The sequence below is a fragment of the Xenopus laevis genome, chromosome 4L, assembly GCF_017654675.1.
Source record: "Xenopus laevis strain J_2021 chromosome 4L, Xenopus_laevis_v10.1, whole genome shotgun sequence".
Taxonomy (NCBI): domain Eukaryota; kingdom Metazoa; phylum Chordata; class Amphibia; order Anura; family Pipidae; genus Xenopus; species Xenopus laevis.
In genome coordinates this window covers 91,701,139-91,720,562 of record NC_054377.1, presented here as the reverse complement: position 1 = coordinate 91,720,562, position 19,424 = coordinate 91,701,139, and the positions used below count along the sequence as shown (strand labels likewise).

General features: G+C 39.2%; 1 protein-coding gene across 1 annotated transcript in view; it reads left to right on the top strand.

The window, feature by feature from the left end:
* rab3b.L (RAB3B, member RAS oncogene family L homeolog) overlaps window positions 1-19,424 on the top strand; it is a 51,113-nt gene that overhangs the window by 202 nt on the left and 31,487 nt on the right. Inside the window, 1 exon segment of the mRNA NM_001092851.1 lies at window positions 8,798-9,025. Coding sequence (NP_001086320.1) covers window positions 8,798-9,025 — 228 coding nt within the window.

The window sequence follows — 19,424 nt, the reverse complement described above, 5'->3', positions numbered from 1 at the left end:
ATATATCATTATTACAGCAGTAGTTGGGTACTAATAGTTAGTCATTTCCAGATATAACAATATCTTGTTATTTTCTTTGTTTTCTTCTCTTATTCAGCAACATCACAGTTAGTGGCTGTGCTCATGCCCATAGCAAGTTGCTCTTTATTATTACTGTTTCCTGCCACCTCCAATAGGAATTCCAAACATTTTTATATTGTATATCCGACATAGCAGTGCCTCCCTCTACACTATGAGCCAGTGGGGGAAATTCAGGGACGTGAGGGGTTAAAATGGAAATATAAAGCTGGCCATAGACGCAAAGATCCGATCGTACGAATCGAGGATTCGTGCGATTTTCAGACCGTGTGTGAAGAGTCCCGACATTTTTCGTCCGGCGGAGATCGGTCGTTTTGTCGATCGGACAGGTTAGAAAATTTCTGTCGGCTGCCGATAATATCTCTGCGTGTATTGCCGATCATACGATTTTCAGTGGGAGACTGTCACTAGCTTTGTCAGACATAACTTTCGTACGATTGCTGTCAGGGGCAGAACATCGGCTGATCTGTTCTTTTACTACTTCATTTGATCGGAATGGTTAGTGACAGGTCGGAAGATGGGGAAGTCCAATTGTTCGAGGATTTGAACGATCAGATCTTTGCATCAATGGCCAGGTTAAGGGACGCTTTACTGGGATTACAACTGCAGGATGCACATTAAAATAAAGCACCTTGTAAACTGAACATGAACCAGCGCAGCCAATGCAGCTAATTAAATGGCAACACTATTGTATTCTCATAATTTATCATTTATAATTATGTACTGTCGTTTTTTAAATGACATGTCACATTGGTGTTCTGTATAATTCCAACAACAACAATAATAATGATGATTATTATTTTATAATACATTGATCTGCTAAGGGGGACTTTTAGGATAAAAACTTCCCCCAGAATGTGAGTTGTGTATACACTGTAGCACAGGAGTGCCCATACTTAAAGAATGCAGGTTCTACTTTTAGAAATGTTGTCCCATTATGATTTACATCCATAATATCACTGTTAGCATTCTGTTCCATGGAAAATATTACTTTATTATATTGATTTATAAGAGAATTTATATTACTATATTTAAAAAATCAACAATGTATCACCTTTACAGAATAAATAGGGTAATTTAGACAAGCTGTTTGTTGACAGTGTCTTGAGATCTACTGGAGACCAACTTTAAAGGTCTACTGGCAGATCCCGATCTACCATTTGGACAGCCCTGCTGTAGCATTTATATAGTGAATTAAATACCCCCTATTGTAAAATATAAGGATAATATAAGTCACCGAGGAGTTCCATGACCTTCGGCCGAGTGCTTTTATACAGGTCATGGAACTCTGAGGTCACTTTTAATATCCTCATATTTTCCAACAAGGGGTACTTTATTTATTATAATGCACAAGTTCAGTGTATTATATCCTTATTCTAAATTGTAACAAACCTTTCTTAAAAATGTAAATTCATTACATAAAGGATGTTGTGAAAATACAGTGTGATGAAAGAGCAGTCAATTTAGCAACATAAGGTCACTTTTTCACTTTGTTAATATGGTTTAGGGCAATGGTATACAGGGCTTTTTTGGTTGCAGTGTATCCACACTACTGAAGTCCCTAGTTTCAGCAGCAGTAATGTGAATCGCCAGTGGGAAAACTTACATGCCGCATCCACTTTCTGAGGAAACTTTGAGCTACTTTGCACTGAGTATGTTCCCAGTACTTTTGGTGGGAAGGAAACTAGGGACATTTTATCACCCACGGCCACAGTAGAGCACATTTATGAATTTTAATGGAGCTCGTACTCTACTAAACAGTGGCGTAACTAGATATTACTGGACCCCAAAGCAATTTTTTTTTTATGTGCCTACAATGTCTAGAGGTTGACCAGTTTTACAAATAATTTTGCAGTAAATGAATTAGGGCTTTATGAGGCCCCTATACCTCCTGGGCCCTCCTGTAGCCACAGGATCTGCTTCCTCTGTAGTTATGCCCCTGCTAATGAAGGCTTTCTGATATCCACAATATGTCCTATAGAAGGAAAGACATATACACAATAGGGCCAGGGCCGCTCCTACCATCAGGTAAGATGAGAATCATGTCTCAGGAGGCAGTGTGAGGCATGTTACCAGGGACTGAAAAGTCACCTCCGGTAACTTTAAGAGAAGTATTGCCATTTTTTAAACCGTAAATCTGTCTCTTTTAGTGCATAACTGCGCTCTCTGCACTAGCAATGCAGCTCACACCAACGAGAAAGCGGTAAGTGCAGGGAAGGTAAGGGAGGCAGCATTGGGGATGCTATCTCAGGCAGACTGAAAAATCATCAGAAAAGACTGAACACATTGATACTACATGCAAGTTGTAATGAGCATACACGGGAGTAAAGTACTATTGTAAATAACATCCAGAAATGCACAATTTTGCACCCATTTTAGCTTTTGCTTTAGTAGATGAGCCCTAATTAGCTCAATTTGGAATGGCTGACAAACACCAGCAGTGGTTATTACAGGACTTGCATTTACAGATGATCTAACTAGGAGCAACAGTAGATATGTGCATTGTTGACATGGCAACAGGCATGAATTGGGGTTTATGAACCTGACCTTTAGAGACTGCATAGAGAGGATAGATTACAAAAAATATATATAAAAATAATATTTCTTTATTTTTTAAGACATCTTTCCAGAAATGTTTTCAGTATGATAAACTATTTTAATATAAATTTATATTTTGCAGTGCTCACATCATGCTGGGACATTTTGTTCTACAGATACAGATCTGTTCTGTGTTCAGTAGCTACAGAGCTCTTATTATAAGAGGAGAAGATGCTCTATTTATAAGTAGGGGATACTTTCACTTTCTTTCCCAACATATTTTCTCGGCAATAGGTTAGTTCTGCACATGCGCAAGTGAGCAGACATTCACATTAAAGGAACTATATATTTTTTTATGAATTGTGAACTTGACCATTGACCCATTTCCAACTTTCCAACACGCTGAACAGTTGTCCAGCGTGCAACAGCTTCTGCTAGTTACTTGTTAGGGCACTAAAATACGATGTAGAAAATGTCCCCGTCTGTGTGATTTTTCAGCTCAGCGTTGGCAAAATACTTCATGGTGCACTTGTGGGTATGTCAGTTCACATTCGGATATGTCGGCAGTGAGCAGTGCCCTAAAGGGATTATCACAACACTAAACCAATATTTGTTGGGTTATAACTATAACTTTAGCTTAAAAGTAGTGAGGGGGGACAAGGTGGAGTGAAATTATGAGGTAGTAAATAAAGTAAAGGGAATGGAGACTGGGACAGAACTATAGATAGGGACCATGCTACTAACCACACCCATGGGCCCCCCAAAACCCACACCAGAAGGGCTACACCTTACTGGCTCCCTTCCTATCTAAGCCACTTTTTTTAACCTGTGTTCTAGAATAGGGCTATCCAACTGGAGGCCCGTGGGCTGGATAATGAATATGGCCCTGAAACTTATTTCATTAGACCAAATGAATGTAGAAAGATAAACAGTGCTGCTCCAGAATGATGTATCCTAACTTAAGGCCCCCACAGACGCAAAGATTTTTCTTTGATGAACGGCCAATTTTAGTGCAATTAAATCAATCCGTCAAATTATCGTGAGGTTAGTGGGAATCGAACGATCGCGCATCTAACGATTTTTCGTCCGTTATCTGTCAGAAAATTGATCGACCAGGTTAGAAAATTTTCATCAGTCACAGTGAAATCTATCTATTGTACAATTGTTTGCAGGGCCAAGCAGGCAGCTACCCTCAGTTTCCTGGCTTCAACTAGACAACATCGCTTGAAATGGTCTTTTTAGTTGATGGACAAAAAACATTTAAACGATTGTTTGGTCTAACGATAACGAAAAGATCTTTTTAAAAACCTTACATCTATGGCCAGCTTTACAGTATCGACTAAGGCTAATGTTAAACAGGTTGGTTTCTCCGTTGAGGTTTATACACAACCGGCAAAAAACGTGAATCTGCTGCCTTCCACTACCTGAATGTGTGCGCATTGACATGCAAAGGATTAGCCTAGCAGTGTGGGTCACTGATAGTCATGTACTTGCATGTGTGCCATTATCCATAAAGTATCCATGGGAATTTCACATAATTGGCAACCAAGATAACAAATATTAAAGGGGAATTATTGCTAAAATAAAGCTATTGTAGTTTAAATAGATCATTTACCTTGAAATTACCATTCAAATTTTTGGACTGACATAGAGAGTGATTTTGAGACAATTTGCAATTGGTCTTCATTTTTTATTCTTTATGTGTTTTTTAAAATTATTTAGCTTTTTTTCAGCAGCTCTCCAGTTCGGAACTAAAGCAGCTACGTGGTTACTAGGGTCATCGAACATGATAAAAGAGGAGCTGAATAGAAAAGTAATGCAATGTAACAATAACAATAACATTTTAGCCATACAGAGCAATTGTTTTTTGTTTTGTTTTTTGGCTGCTGGGCTCAGTGACTTACATCTGAAAGCTGGTAAGGTGTATAAGAGGAAGTTAAATAGTTAAAAAAACTATATAAACTATATATATAAAAAAAAAAATTAAAGATGCCATCTGATCCAATTGGCTGACTTGCAGAGTCAGCAATCTATAATGCAGTACTCACAAAGAAAAAAAATTGAGGTTTTACAAAATGTTTTGGAAACAATAGTAAACAAGAAAAGTAAAGTCTCTTAGGAAGCCAATGTGTTAGGCACCCCCTTCCCCCGATGGTGGAAAAATTTAGGTCTGCGCACGCATCAGGCCTGAACTGCCATGGGGGATTGCAGGGAACATGAAGGAAGATGGTAACATTTCTGTGACCTTTAAAAACAAATAAAAAAGCCATCCATGAAAGAGAATCATTAAGCATCTTCTACAGTTTGTAGTATTATCTCATCTTACCTTGTAATTAAGCAGAGCACTGGCTAAATAGTATTGACATCCAAATACTATTTGGTCTGGTGCCATTCCTGATCCTTGCCCACAACTCCCCCTTCCCTACTGGTCTTCACACCAAACCAGCTGGCATCGATTGATAAGCTTTAGTGATGAGCAATTCTGACCCTTTTAAAATCGCAAAGAATTTGCAAAATGCCCAAAATTTGCCAAAATGCATTGAAGTTTATAGGCGACAAAATGCTTTTGTTTCTCAACTATTTTTTTCACCCATTGGAATTTATGGGCTTAATTTTCGCTGTGAAACTTGGTGAAAAATTAACTCCTCACTAATCAGCTCCAATTCAATGTCAGGAGCTGCCTCAGGCCTTGGGGCCCCGCTTGCCCCCCCAGTGCTTACTTTCCCTACACTAGAGAGGGTTTGGGGGGCACATCACTAGTGCAGAGAGGACAATTGTACTAAATTAGTCACATTTCCAGTTCGAAAACCAGAAATTCTGCTTCTGAAGTTACTTTCTGCTGCCCCTAGTAACTTATTCAATTGATCCATATTGATTCAATTGATCCACCCTGCAGCTCTCTGCTCGCTCCCCAACTGCACCCAAGGCATGTGCCTTTCCTGCCTATCCACAGTTCTGGCCCACTAATAAAGGGTATCCTGAACACATGGCATGGTTGTATCGTCTTATGAATTTGGTAACCCTATCACAGGTTCACAGGGCACTGAAAAAACACATTATGAGGGTAATCACCAGCTATAGGCAGGGTTGATGATTTACATTCAGGATTGAATAAGTAATTAGGCTTCCACTTCATAAAATGTCGGCTTCATTAACAAGGTTACAAGACTTCATGAAGTGATATTCATTAACTCCATGGGTTTTTTTTGCCCTCATCTGATTTACTTGATTTGCAAGTGGTGGAAAGAACCCCTTCTTTTTTTCTTGCACAAATTGCATTTTTATGGAAGTTTTTTTTCACACCAAATGGATTGGAGTCAATGGCTATTTCTTTGTGTGTTTTTCCTTGCACATAAAAAGTGTTTTTTTTCTCAACTAAACTAAATGCATGGCGAGATTCTAGCACAGGTTTGTGAAAATTTTCACAACTCACAAAATAAAAATTTGTTAGTCACAGTGCATTGCTGTTTTACGCATGATGTTGCATTATTGTGCATTTGACTTGTTCATAAAATATAAAATTAATGCATTTGAAATGCATTAAACTTTCAAATATCTTAATTTCCACATGTAGACTTTTGCTTTCTTTGTTTCCATCATCATTATACATGTATCCAGTAATTGTTTCATTCATTTATTTTTTTTGCATGATCATACTCTCATACCTGTCATCATTCCCAACACACAATTCACTCAATACCCTAGCACACACCCTAGTGCCCCCCAGATGACGCTTGTGCCCCTCAGTTTCAAATAGTGGACTGAGATTTTTGACCTTTTTTCTTCAATGTAGTTACTGTTTATATCAGTCAGAAATGTATCCGGCAGGCAGCAGTCCTTGCAACTCAGGCCCCTCCATAGTCTTTGCATATCAGACCCCATCTTCCATTTGTATGCACACAGGTTCAGCAGCATAAAAACTGGAGAACCAGAATTTCTGTGGATCTGCCTTTATTCAGATATTTCTATACCATGTTTGTGGTCATCTTTGATCCTGCATTAGGTTGATTGCACATAATTAAGAAAGGTCTTGGGCAGACCAGAGGCTATAAAGATCCCTTGTCTAGTTGCACAGACCTGATTTAATCGAAGGGAGCCTGGGCCAATAATGTATTAAAGTCCATCAAAAAGAAGACTCCAAAACAAAGTATACATTTGGAGAGACAAATTGCTAAGAGGGGGATAGTTAGGATCTACTTGATTATTTTAGAAATGGTAGATAGTTTTCAATTGGTTATTCTTGGAAGTTTCCTTATTTCTGTAAAGCTGGCCATAGATGCAAAGATCCGATCGTTCAATCCTTGAACAATCACACTTCCCCATCTCCCGACCTGCCACTAACCATTCAGATCAAATAGAGTAGTAAAAGAACAGATCAGCGATGTTTTGGCCCTGACAGCAATCGTACGAAAATTATGCCCGACAAAGCTGGTGACTGTCTACCACTGAAATCTTTTAACCTGGCCGATCGACCAAACGACCGATCTCCGTGGGACGAAAAATGACGGGACTCTCCACACACGATTTGAAAATCGGATCTTTGTGTCTATGGCCAGCTTAATATAAAGCGTGCATTAAATGTTGGTTTTCAATATAGTTCCCCTTTAAAATCTACATAAATACTGCTAGGATAGAGAGAAAGATTTGCAGTCTGTGTAAAGAAGCTATTAATATGCTTGGAATAAGAAAAATATTATGGCAAAGAGCTGAAATGTACGTACTCAACAGGTAGTAAAACAAAAGTACTTTGATCATAAAGACAAACTGAGTACAGATGTTATTGATCTTGTAATGTAAATCTTGTAAATCCGGCTGCATGGCCTGCACCTAGGCCCGACCCGCCTTAGTTACATTACTGGTGACATAAGTGGTGGAACTGACGCCATTGTGGCCAGGCTTGTAGCATTTAGGGATGGCATGTGACATCTTGGGGTGGGACTATGATGCGCTACTTGGCGATTAGCTGACTGCCTTGTCAATAAGTGCAAAGTTTTTCCCCGATTTCAATTTTTGACATACAGGCAGGCAGTTTTAAACAATTAAAACCAGACAGGTGGCAACTCTACACGGCACTGATCTATCTAGTTCACACACAGATTTGTGCCAACTACAACCTGATCCAAACAATTTCCATTTAACCCCCAGTTCTGTACTTCTCTTCTAAAATAAGGACAGTCTTCTTTAGTCTTTCTAAATGATTGCCCTTTACTTTCAGTATATCCTTCAAGCGTATTCTTCCTAATTTAGTTTCTTCAAACAAGAATAATAACATAGTAACCAGGGACTGGGAGAAAGCTACTGTACTGCAAACTTTCAGTGTCTATTAACACAGTGTTAATAAACACTAAAAGGTTGCAGCAGAGACCTGCTTTTGACTATTATTTCACATTCCATTTGGTTAATAATTTCTGGGCTTTTATGGAGGAAGCAGTGGATTTGGTATAAGAAATGTTTTACAGATAAGCAGTAATCCATCTAGGTCTTAAGGTTTTGGAAAGAAAGCTCTCCTAGTTTAGGTACCCATATCTATCAATCAGATATTTGCTCAAAGAAGACATATAGGATAAATGAAAAAACCCTAATTTTGTAGGCAATTATAAGTAAGATATTAAATTATTTGCTACTACATATTCAATGCTAAAAATTTTGACTGCTGGCAACTAAAATGTCCTTCCGGGCCTGAAGCAAAGTTTCTATTTACATAAATAGGAAATATGCTGCTTATGACACAATGGTGCTCTGAGGTGGCTATTGCTCAGACATGTACACTTTCTAAATGTGAGTAAATCTCCTAGTGTGCTGCACGGCACTGTCATCCCAACATTGGTATCTGTGGGTCACAAGTCTAGGGTACTCTTAACTTACTTCTGAGTTACATTACACCAGGACATAGTGACTATGAGTGGCATTATTCATATTTCCATGTAAGGACCATGCTCTCATTAACAATTATTTTGCAGTGTTTATGAGACAGAATGCCTCATCCTCTGTGTTGAGGTTGTAAAGGCTTATATACGCAGAATTTATATACACAGAATATACTGCACTGTGTAATGGACACATACAAATGTTTGCATCTTTAATCTGTGCAGTTCCGTTGGAAGGGTCCCAACTGCAAATAATAAATAGTCGAGAAAGGGAAACTTTGAAACAAAATTACTTATACCATCTTTTGTTGCAGATGGCTTCTGCTACCGATTCCAGGTATGGTTACAGAGATGTTTCAGACCAGAACTTTGACTATATGTTCAAATTATTGATAATCGGGAATAGCAGCGTGGGAAAGACCTCGTTCCTTTTTCGGTATGCTGATGACACCTTCACATCTGCATTTGTAAGCACTGTCGGCATAGACTTCAAAGTGAAAACAGTATATCGAAATGACAAGAGGGTGAAACTGCAAATCTGGGTGAGTGTTATTAGGATTGGAATGTAGACTAGTTAAATAGAAGTGAGAGATGTTACTAATTCTAAGTCATTGGTATTCAAGTTACTCTATCATTACTGTGTCCGAGCAGTAAGAAGAGCTGATATGCTGAATGTAATCACAAAATCACTGGGCCTCAGATTAACCACCTATTTAACACATCATGCTCTAACAGTGCAAGCCAAGGTGTAGTGAGTCTGTATATTTCTCTTTGTTGCATTCCTTTCTTCTGAACAATGTTTATATAGCAGAGAGCATCTGTAGTAACCTGTTTTGTATCTACTTTTGACATGTTGTAGTTTTTAGATACACTCCAAGCACCCTTATATAGACTGCTGAGCTGCGTTGGAGTTTACATTATGGAATCTTCAATGCTTAGCTTCAGGAATATTACTAGGTCCTAAAATATCAGGGACCTGGGCCCACAGACACATTCCAATGTTTTTATAATTATTAGTATAGAAGCATTTCAATTTCAACTACTTAAAGTGATACTGCTTTGGGGGGGGGGCGGGATCGGCTACGCTGCCTTTGGGCAACATTGACTGCAGAATCAGCCCTGATATGCACATTTTAAAACATTATGTGAACTAGAGGATGCATACATGTAAGCAAAACTTGGAGAAGACACACAAAAGGGTCTATGGAGATCATATGCATGCTTCAGGCCATACAAATCTGTTGGAGGCTTACATCCAACTTGCAGGCTTCTACTTGGACTACCCTGAACTAGGGATGCACCGAATCCAGGATTCGGTTCGTAATTCGGCAGGATTCGGCCGAATCCTTCTGCCAGACCGAACCAAATCCTAATTTGCATATGCAAATTAGGGCCAGGGAGGGAAATTGCATGACTTTTTGTCACAAAACAAGGAAGTAAAAAATGTTCGGATTTGGTTCGGTTTTCGGCCGAATCTTTTGTGAGGGATTTGTGGGTTTGGCCGAATCCAAAATAGTGGATTCGGTGCATCCCTACCCGGAACCCTTAAATTGGATCTTGTTTGTACAGGATACTCACTGTTGAAAAAGGAAAATAAATGTGAAATTATGAGGTGCTATGTTACTAATTTTTGTACACGTCATTCAAGTTTCAGACTCAGACAATTTCAATACCATTTCTGCCCTCTGTCAGAGTAAAGGACCAGTTAATATTTCTACAACCCTCTGCCAGCAATTAATTACATTTTTTACATGAAATTCATTTTTTTCTATTGGTTAAAGAAGAAGGAAAGCTACAGAGGCATTTTATAGCCAATAGATTAGCTGCAATGGTGCAAGCTAGAATGTTATATTTATTCTGTAGAATGTTTTACCATACCTGAGTAAAAAGCTCTAGAAACTCTCTGTTTGTTTAGGATAGCAGCTGCAGTATTAGCTTGGGGTGACATCACTTCCTGCACTAGTCTCTTATTGCTCTGGGCTCAGATTACAGCAGAGAAGGGAGGAGGGGGGGAGAGGAGCAAACTGAGCAGCTCACGCCCAGGGCAAGGAGGTTTAAGCTGAAGGCAGGAAGTCTGATACAGAAGCCCATGTGTACACAATAGAAGGAAAGAAATGCTGTGTTTCTTTTAACAGAGGACTCAGAGCAGCAGTACTTTGAGGGTTTACGGTTAGATTTAGGTGGACCTTTCTGATAAGGCTTACTTAGTTTTAACCCTTCCTTCTCCTTTAAGCCACCAGTAAAATGAGAAGCTTTTTTCCAAAAGATCTCAGAACTTGGAATGACTCAATATTTATTGATCATTGATCATTTGTATTCATTCCTTAGCCATTCCCTAAACTTTGATTTTGGAGATCATGTCATAGTTATGGATCAATGATGAGCTTAATTTTTGTTGGAGAAATAGCACAGAGCATGTTTTTGCTTGCTTAACCTTTCTGGAGGATGAAACATGTTGTGCAATATTTCTTTAGCAAACAAATAAGTGGTTTTAACGCAAGGCCTTGCAGAGACTTTTTTATTTGGTGAAACTGTCATATAGTCATAAATCCTATATTCTAAAGGGTCTTTCTAGCCTTTTTCACCACTTATGGGGTTGCCAGGTACTTCAGGTTACCATTGTATATAATTTATTCTTGAAAAAGCCTTGTTTTCCTCTGATACATGTGCATATTGGTATAATGTAACCCCCAGTATAATGGAGTTTTACATAAAATCCTTTCTCAGTTCTGTGTCAAGGCACATGCTGTTCTCTTATCTTCTACATATTATCATTTCCTGGAACAACTGAAAAACAGAGCCCTCAAAGTACAAATATTAATAAATGCATTAATAGATTAGTAGTGGAAAGAAAAAGGTGTCAATTTCATCTTTTAACTAGCAACCATTTATATTAGATGTTAATGTTTTGTAAAACTTGAATTAAATATTTTCAATGGTAGGAGAAAAGTGCTCATTTAACAGAGTACCATTGTACACGACCTTGATAGGGATAGGCAGAAGAGACACAATTTTTGAATCCGAGGTGGAGGTGCACACAAAAATTTGGCAAATTATTTCATAAATGTTTTTCTAGGATTAACAGTCTACTCTGATAGGCAGAAGAGGCAACTGCCTTGTGCAAGACCTGTCTCTTCTCACACAACATGCTCATTGAAATATAAGGTAACATTTATCTGTGTGCAGAGACATGGAGGGGGCACAAGAAGAGCACTTCATACCTAGAATGCCCAATTGACTAGGTCCAGCATAGTGCAGTTACAATTAGCAACCAATGAGATATTGACTTTAACGTCCTAACTGGAATACTAATGCCATCCATAAATGTACAACTTAGTCATCATTATGAACACAGTATATTTGTCAGAAGGTATCTATTGTGAGTTTTGACAGAGTTAGGGGCAGATTCACTAAGGGTCGAATTTCGAAGTTAAAAATACTTCGAAATTCGACCCTCGAATTGAAATCCTTCGACTTCGAATATCGAAGTCGAAGGATTTAGCGCTAAACGTTCGTTCGACCGATCGAAGGATTTTTCGTTCGAACGATTCGAAGGATTTTAATCCAACGATCGAAGGAAAATCCTTCGATCAAAAAAAGGTTAGCACACCTATTGGGACCTTCCCCATAGGCTAACATTGACTTCGGTAGGTTTTATCTGCCGAAGTAGGGGGTCGAAGTTTTTTTTAAAGGGAAAGTACTTCGACTATCGAATGGTCGAATAGTCGAACGATTTTTCGTTCGAAACGTTCGAATCGAAGTCGAAGGTCGTAGTCGAAGGTCGAAGTAGCCCATTCGATGGTCGAAGTACCCAAAAAATACTTCGAAATTCGAAGTATTTTTCATTCGAATCCTTCACTCGAGCTTAGTGAATCGGCCCCTTAGTGTTCAGTGCTTAAAAATGAGAAACATACATACTATTTAGGATGATTTACATATCTTCTCTGGATACATTTAGTGTGCAGGCTAATAATGTATGGGCAATAAACCCAGATTAGGTGTTACATGTAAATCCAAGATCTGAGTCAGATGATGGACCTATAATGCCTGATCTGCATAAAAAATGAGGTTTAGGAAGGGTCTGTAGCACCAGAGCAGTGTGTGCAGGGTGAGAAGTAACCTGATCCGTAATTTAATGGGATACAGCTTGGCCTATTTAATGGGCTTAGTGTTTCTGCAGCCTAAGGGCTCTTACACACGGCCGTTCCGACCTGCGCTCCCCTGCGTTCCGTTTTTTGGCGTTCAGCCGCAGGGGAGCGCAGGAATAGACGCAAGTCATTATTTGAAATGGGCCTGTACTCACTCAGGCGCGTGTAGGCGCCGAACGCATGTTCAGACGCAACATGCTGCATTTTTCCTGCGTTCGGCGCCTACACGCGCCTTAGTGAGTACAGGCTCATTTCAAATAATGACTTGCGTCTATTCCTGCGCTCCCCTGCGGCTGAACGCCAAAAAACGGAACGCAGGGGAGCGCAGGTCGGAACGGCCGTGTGTAAGAGCCCTAATACACTTTGCACTCTGGCTCAGGGATGACAACTAGGAGAATAATGGCAATATGTTTCTCAGGGTACACATTCTTGTAGGTAGGATATTACGTAAGGCAAATTCATGAATTAGTTAGGAAGAAATATCTCATTACTGAAGGCCAATAAATGTGTTCAAAACACATCAGTTAATAGGGCTGCTCCAGCAGAATTCTGCACTGAAATCCGTTTCACAAAATAGCAAACAGATTTTTTATATTTAATTTTGAAATCTGACATGGGGATAAACATATTGTCAGTTTCCCAGCTGCCCCCAGTCATGTGACTTGTGCTCTGATAAATTTCAGTCACTCTACTGCTATAATGCAAGTTTGAGCGATATCACTCCCCTCCCTTCCCCCCAGCAGCCTAACAACAGAACAATGGGAAGGTAACCAGATAGCAGCTCCCTAACACAAGATAACAGCTGCCTGGTAGATCTAAGAACAACACTCAATAGTAAAATCCAGGTCCCACTGAGACACATTCAGTTACATTGAGCAGTAGAATCAACAGCCTGCAAGAAAGCAGTTCCATCCTAAAGTGCTGGCTCTTTCTGAAAGCACATGACTAGGCAAAATTACCTGAGATGGCTGCCTACACACCAATATTATAAATAAAAAAAATACACTTGCTGGTTCAGCAATGAAATTTTATATTGTTGATTGAATTATTTGCAGTGTAAACAGTGTAATTTAGAAATAAAAACTGCACTATAAAAATCATGACAGAATCCCTTTAATTAGGGAACAGATGTTCGTTATCTTTAGGCAAGCCAACTATAGTAGCCAAACACGTATTGGATGTTTTCGTATGAAAAAAACCAAGATACTGGCCCTTGTGTAAACTGTTATTTCATTACGTGCTGCAGTGATAAGGAGGAAGGAAACAAGAGAGAGTTTATTTGCACTGTAACATACATCTGTTTCTCTTAATTAAAAACCACGAACATGTAAGTATCACTGCTGTTTTAAGATGAAAATTTATTTTAACAATACGAAAAGTTATTAAGGCTCACTGCAATTAAGGCTCGCTGGAACACAACTGTTAGGGGCAGATTTACTAAGGGTCGAATATCGAGGGTTAATTAACCCTCGATATTCGACTAGGAACTAAAATCGTTCGACTTCGAATATCGAAGTCGAACGATTTAGTGCTAATCGTACGATCGTACGATCGAAGGATTATTCGTTCGATCGAACTATTAAATCCTTCGAATCGAACGATTCGAAGGATTTTAATCCAACGATCGAAGGAATATCCTTCGATCAAAAAAACACAGGCAAGCCTATGGGGACCTTCCCCATAGGCTAACATTGAGTTCAGTAGCTTTTAGCTGCCGAACTAGGGGGTCGAAGTTTTTCTTAAAGAGACAGTACTTTGATTATCGAATGGTCGAATAGTCGAACGATTTTTAGTTCGAATCGTTCGATTCGAAGTCGAAGTCGTAGTCGAAGGTCGAACTAGCCCATTCGATGGTCGAAATAGCCAAAAAAAACACTTCGAAATTCGAAGTTTTTTTAATTCGAATCCTTCACTCGAGCTTTGTAAATCTGCCCCTTAGTGTTAGCACAGTAGTAGCATGTAAAAGATTAACCTGTGTGTGCTGGGACAGATGCAAGCAATGGATATATGAAAGTGTGTGTGCGGGGTGGGTTAAGGCAGGACAGAATGAGGGGGGCACCCCATGCCTAGCTTTGGTGTTTACAGGACATTTCTCCTGATGTAATTTGGCAAAAAAACGATAAATGCACACAGGACATGTAATGCTGTTTAATGTAAGCTATTTTTACTATATAGCGTAAGGGTAAACCTTCATCCCTCCTGCTTTTGTTGAACTGCAACCACCAATCTCCTCTGACAACAGAATAGCTCTGGGCATCAGCAACCGAGTGGATGTGTCAGCAGCATGCTCAATGCTGCAGCCAAAAAAGAAGGGCTGCATCAATTCAGCGATGTGTTAGTAATGGAAAGCTGGTGATAGGGCAAAGCGTCGATTTTCTATTAAAAGAAGGACAAACTTGTTACATCTAGTTACACAGAAGATAAGATCCATCCTGTGGAACCTATTGCCTATTTTCTACCTCACTACCAGGGGCAGATTGATGCACATTATTATTTGCGCTGCTGGATCATGCATACCTCCTAACTGTCCCGTTTTGAGCGAGACAGTCCTGCTTTTAACAGCTCAACTCTCAGTCCCGGATTGTTATTGAAATGTCCCAACTTTCTCTTTGATCTCCTGCACTGAACAACCAGAAACAGATCCAAAGTTCTAACTTAATTGGCCTTTGGCAGAGGGAACAGAATAGATACTTTTGTAACTATTTAAAATAAGAAGGTCTCTTGGGGAACCTGTGATTTGCAGCTTAAAGGGCAATTCACCTTCATTAGCAAAACTGTAGAAAACCACAGAAATGTGTTCAAACTTTCATAACCTGCCAAATTTTGTAAAATGGACATGGTAATTAAGGGGTGTGGCCACAAAAAAGGGTGTGGTCAAAAAATGTTCTGCGCGGCAAATCTTTTTGTTCCTCTTTCTGTTTCTAAAATGTTGGGAGGTATGGGTCATGTCAGGCGTACCTGTTGGGGGAAGAAGGCAGGCAAGGTGCAAGCATGTCCTCTGATGCATGCAGATCCAGTGACATCACTGACACATGCCAAACCCTTCAGATGCGTGTCTAGATCTGGACCCAGCAGTAACCTAGAAGGGGGGGCCTATGGATATAGACTAGGGGCCCCATATCTCATTAATCTGCCACCGATCACAACAATTCCATCCAGAGGAGTGTGTAATAAACTCCATCTGAAGCTCTCCCCATTTTGCTTGAGATGGCAAAGACTCCTTCCTGCCTCCAAAATCAGACATTGAAGTTGGCATAAAGAGTGGTATAAAGGGCTTTAGAGCTTGCTTCCAAATATTGTTTAGCCTTTTTAACAGACTGACTGATATTATTCATTCCAGCCCCTCTAAGACAACTGTGACAGTAATAAAATAATGGCATTTTTAAAAATATTGTTTTTGTAATTACATATCCATATTTTTGCTATTGTTCAGATCCTCCTTTTATCCTTGAATTTTAATGTACTGCAAAATAGCACAATGGTGTCTAGCTTTGAAAAGGTTAATGGATGCAGCCTGTTGCAGGTTCTTTGTCAGTGACCTGTATCTGTAGTTCGTCTGTCTCACAGAGCCTGCAGTGGACGTGATAACCAGCCCAGCCATGTGGAACATCAATAAAAACTGCTGTCCAGAAACTTGAATAGAGTAATGAGCTGATTGCAGGTTTTGTCTATATAAAATGTTTCCCTGTTGATGGATTCTGGTCTTGTACATCATACTACCATGCATACAGAAACAAGTGTCAGACTGCTAAGGGGTGCAAAATTGCACTTGCATCTGTACTCATGTCGGTGTTACATGTGTGAAGCATTGCATCTGTTTTTTACACTTTGCACCTCGCTCCTGGTTCTAAATGAAACTCACAAACTTTGCTTTGTAAATTACAATTTTTATTTGCAGAAAAATAAACGTACTACAAGATTAGAGTGGACAGGCGCATTGACATAATTTAACAGTTGTAAGGCCCAACGTTTATGTAAAGCTTATTCTAAGCATGGCTTCGGTCTATGACAACCCCAACCTTAAATTTAAAAAGAGTCAGAGAGCAAAACAAGCATGAAAATAGGCATGGGGTGCCAAATAAGCTCTGTAATTGGCCATGTGGTAGAGCACCTGGTAAACCCATAAATGTTTAAGCTTTCAGTCAGGACTTGTTTCTCATTTATGCACATGATAAGTTAACAAAATCTCAGGACTAAGAAGTGTTCAGTTATTGAAGCCTCTGGGATCTAGTGGCATCCCAGTAGAATCAGATGAAAAGCTCTTCTCGCACTCCCTGGCCTTCAACGTTTCGGGGTCAGACCCCTTTATCAAGCATAACACAACAAAAATGTTATGCTTGATAAAGGGGTCTGACCCCGAAACGTTGCATTTTCTATGAATAAATGCAAGGGCTTGTCCCTGCTTGCACCTGCCCTTTGAGTGCCAGTGATTTCTTACCCATCCCAGTAGAATCAGCCTTAACTAGTGACAAACAAGATTATATTTAAAGAGATACTGTCATGGGAAAAAAAATATTTTTTCCAAAATGAATCAGCTAATAGTGCTGCTCCAGCAGAATTCTGCACTGAAATCCATTTCTCAAAAGAGCAAACAGATTTTTTTTATATTCAATTTTGAAATCTGACATGGGGCTAGACATATTGTCAATTTCCCAGCTGCCCCAAGTCATGTGACTTGTAAGCTAAATATAATTTGTGGTTTTTGAGTTATAGTTTTTTATTTAGCAGCTTACATGGCATTTGTTTTTTACAAGGGAGTTAGCGACTCTAAACATCTATTCATTTCCAAATGCTCCTGCTAATTCATTAGTGTGTGACTGCCGAAGGAATAAGATAATATTTGTGTTTAGTCTGATTATATATAGTGACCATAGTAAGATGAAATGCAAATCTTAGTTGTTAGTATTTGTATTAAAGGTACAGAGAATGTTTTCAAAGGATAAGTTCCAAAGTAAATATCTAAGTTATTTTTAGTCCTACCAGCTGCTTCCAGCTCACAGGGACCAGTTTACGGATGAGCTGGAGGATTAGCTGTGACTCAAAGCCCATACATCATATTAAATGAAAGATGGAGCTCTGATAGGGACATGCTGCAGTCACACTCAATGGACTGACGTCAAAGCCCCTTATCAGACACAATGTAATCAGCAGCTACAGATAGAGCCATAAAGCTTCAGTCACTGAACACATCACTTCTATTTTCGAGACAACTGCAGTATGTCTAGTTTATAACTATACTGTTATTTTTATATTACTTCCATCCTGACTTCACTAGAAATTTTATTTATACAATATGCGCCAACTGCCGATTCTGAGCAGTGGAAGTGCTACGATTAGCCATGATTGTCGCCCAAAAATGTACACCTGGTCCACTGTTTGGTTTGGTAAAAATGGGGTGTACTGTGCTGTTCCTCACACAGTAAAGGCTGTTACATCTTCAAAACAATAAATTCTTCAAATTAACTTTTGTGAGGCTTGGGGGGGGGGGCATATATGCTTACCTTTCCCACCCCCTAACTTGCGCATCATTTAGACACACAAGTTAGGGAGTACCGATTTGCACAAGTACTTGTATTTATCACCTGCTCTATAGCAGCCTCAATGACAGAACTGCCTTGTGTCCACTGGTGATTGGCTCTGTATCATGTACCAGAGCAACCTATAGAGCACAGGTATGCCACAGACACAAGTTCCTTATGAATTGTGCATTAATTGCCATTGTATTGCACCCCCTGGTGCTCAAGCACTTGCATCCTGGACATTAATAAACTAGGCTCCAGATAATTTATAAATTGCATTTTTAGCTTGTGAACTATTCATAAATTTAAAAAAAATGATTGGCTGCCATGGGTAATCTAACATGTCCAATTTAGCATCTATGTTGATTAATGAACCCTGTTATATTTATTTTATTTGTTCTGGTTATTTTGTTTAGAACAGTGTAAGAACTAAAATGCAGTAATATGTGTAGACGGTATCATTATTACTAGTTTCCCCCCTGGCTGGCCACTTTGGTTTCCTGCCGTGCTCCAAAATCTTACAGACCAGATAAGTGACTCCTCCTGAAATGAACCCTAGCGTGTTCTGTGAAATGAAATAGTGAGCTTCACTGGGGTAGGGACAATCTCTGTAAAGCATTGCATAAATGTGTTGCTGCTCTACAAATGGAGGATAATAAACAACTGGCATTTAAAGGGGGTTGTACACTTTAAAATGAACTTTTAGTTTAGTGCAGACAGTGAAGTTCTGAAACTATTTACAATTGCAGCCTGAGGGAGCAATGTGTTTGGCTGCCAGGGTAAGAGAGCCCTTTTTGATAGCTGGAAAGTGGTAGAAGAGAAAGGCAAATAACAATTAAAAAATGAAGACAAACTGTTGCCAAAGGATTCTATAACATAATAAATGTTAAATTAAAGGTGAACTAACCTTTAAACAATTAAACTCAGAAAATGTTGTAGAAAACCAGGGTTGTTTCAATGGCCCAGCAAATACCTTACATAATAATGGATATGTATTAATTGCTTCATTTGGTAGTAGTTCTTTTTTTAGTTAAATCATCCTTTTTTATGTTATTTTGGTTCCTTCTCTATTATCCTGCTGTTTACCAGCTTGTCTTGTAAGTTAGTATTCTGTGAATTCCCTGCTGGCTTCTTCTTCTTTACCTCCCAAGGGTGCTGTTATTTTATAGCTATTTCTATCTGGAAAATTACAGATGCAGGCAGCATTTGCACTGATTTTTTTTATTTGCTTGACAAGATCATAGGAGACATTTATTGAAAATTCTAAGGTTCAT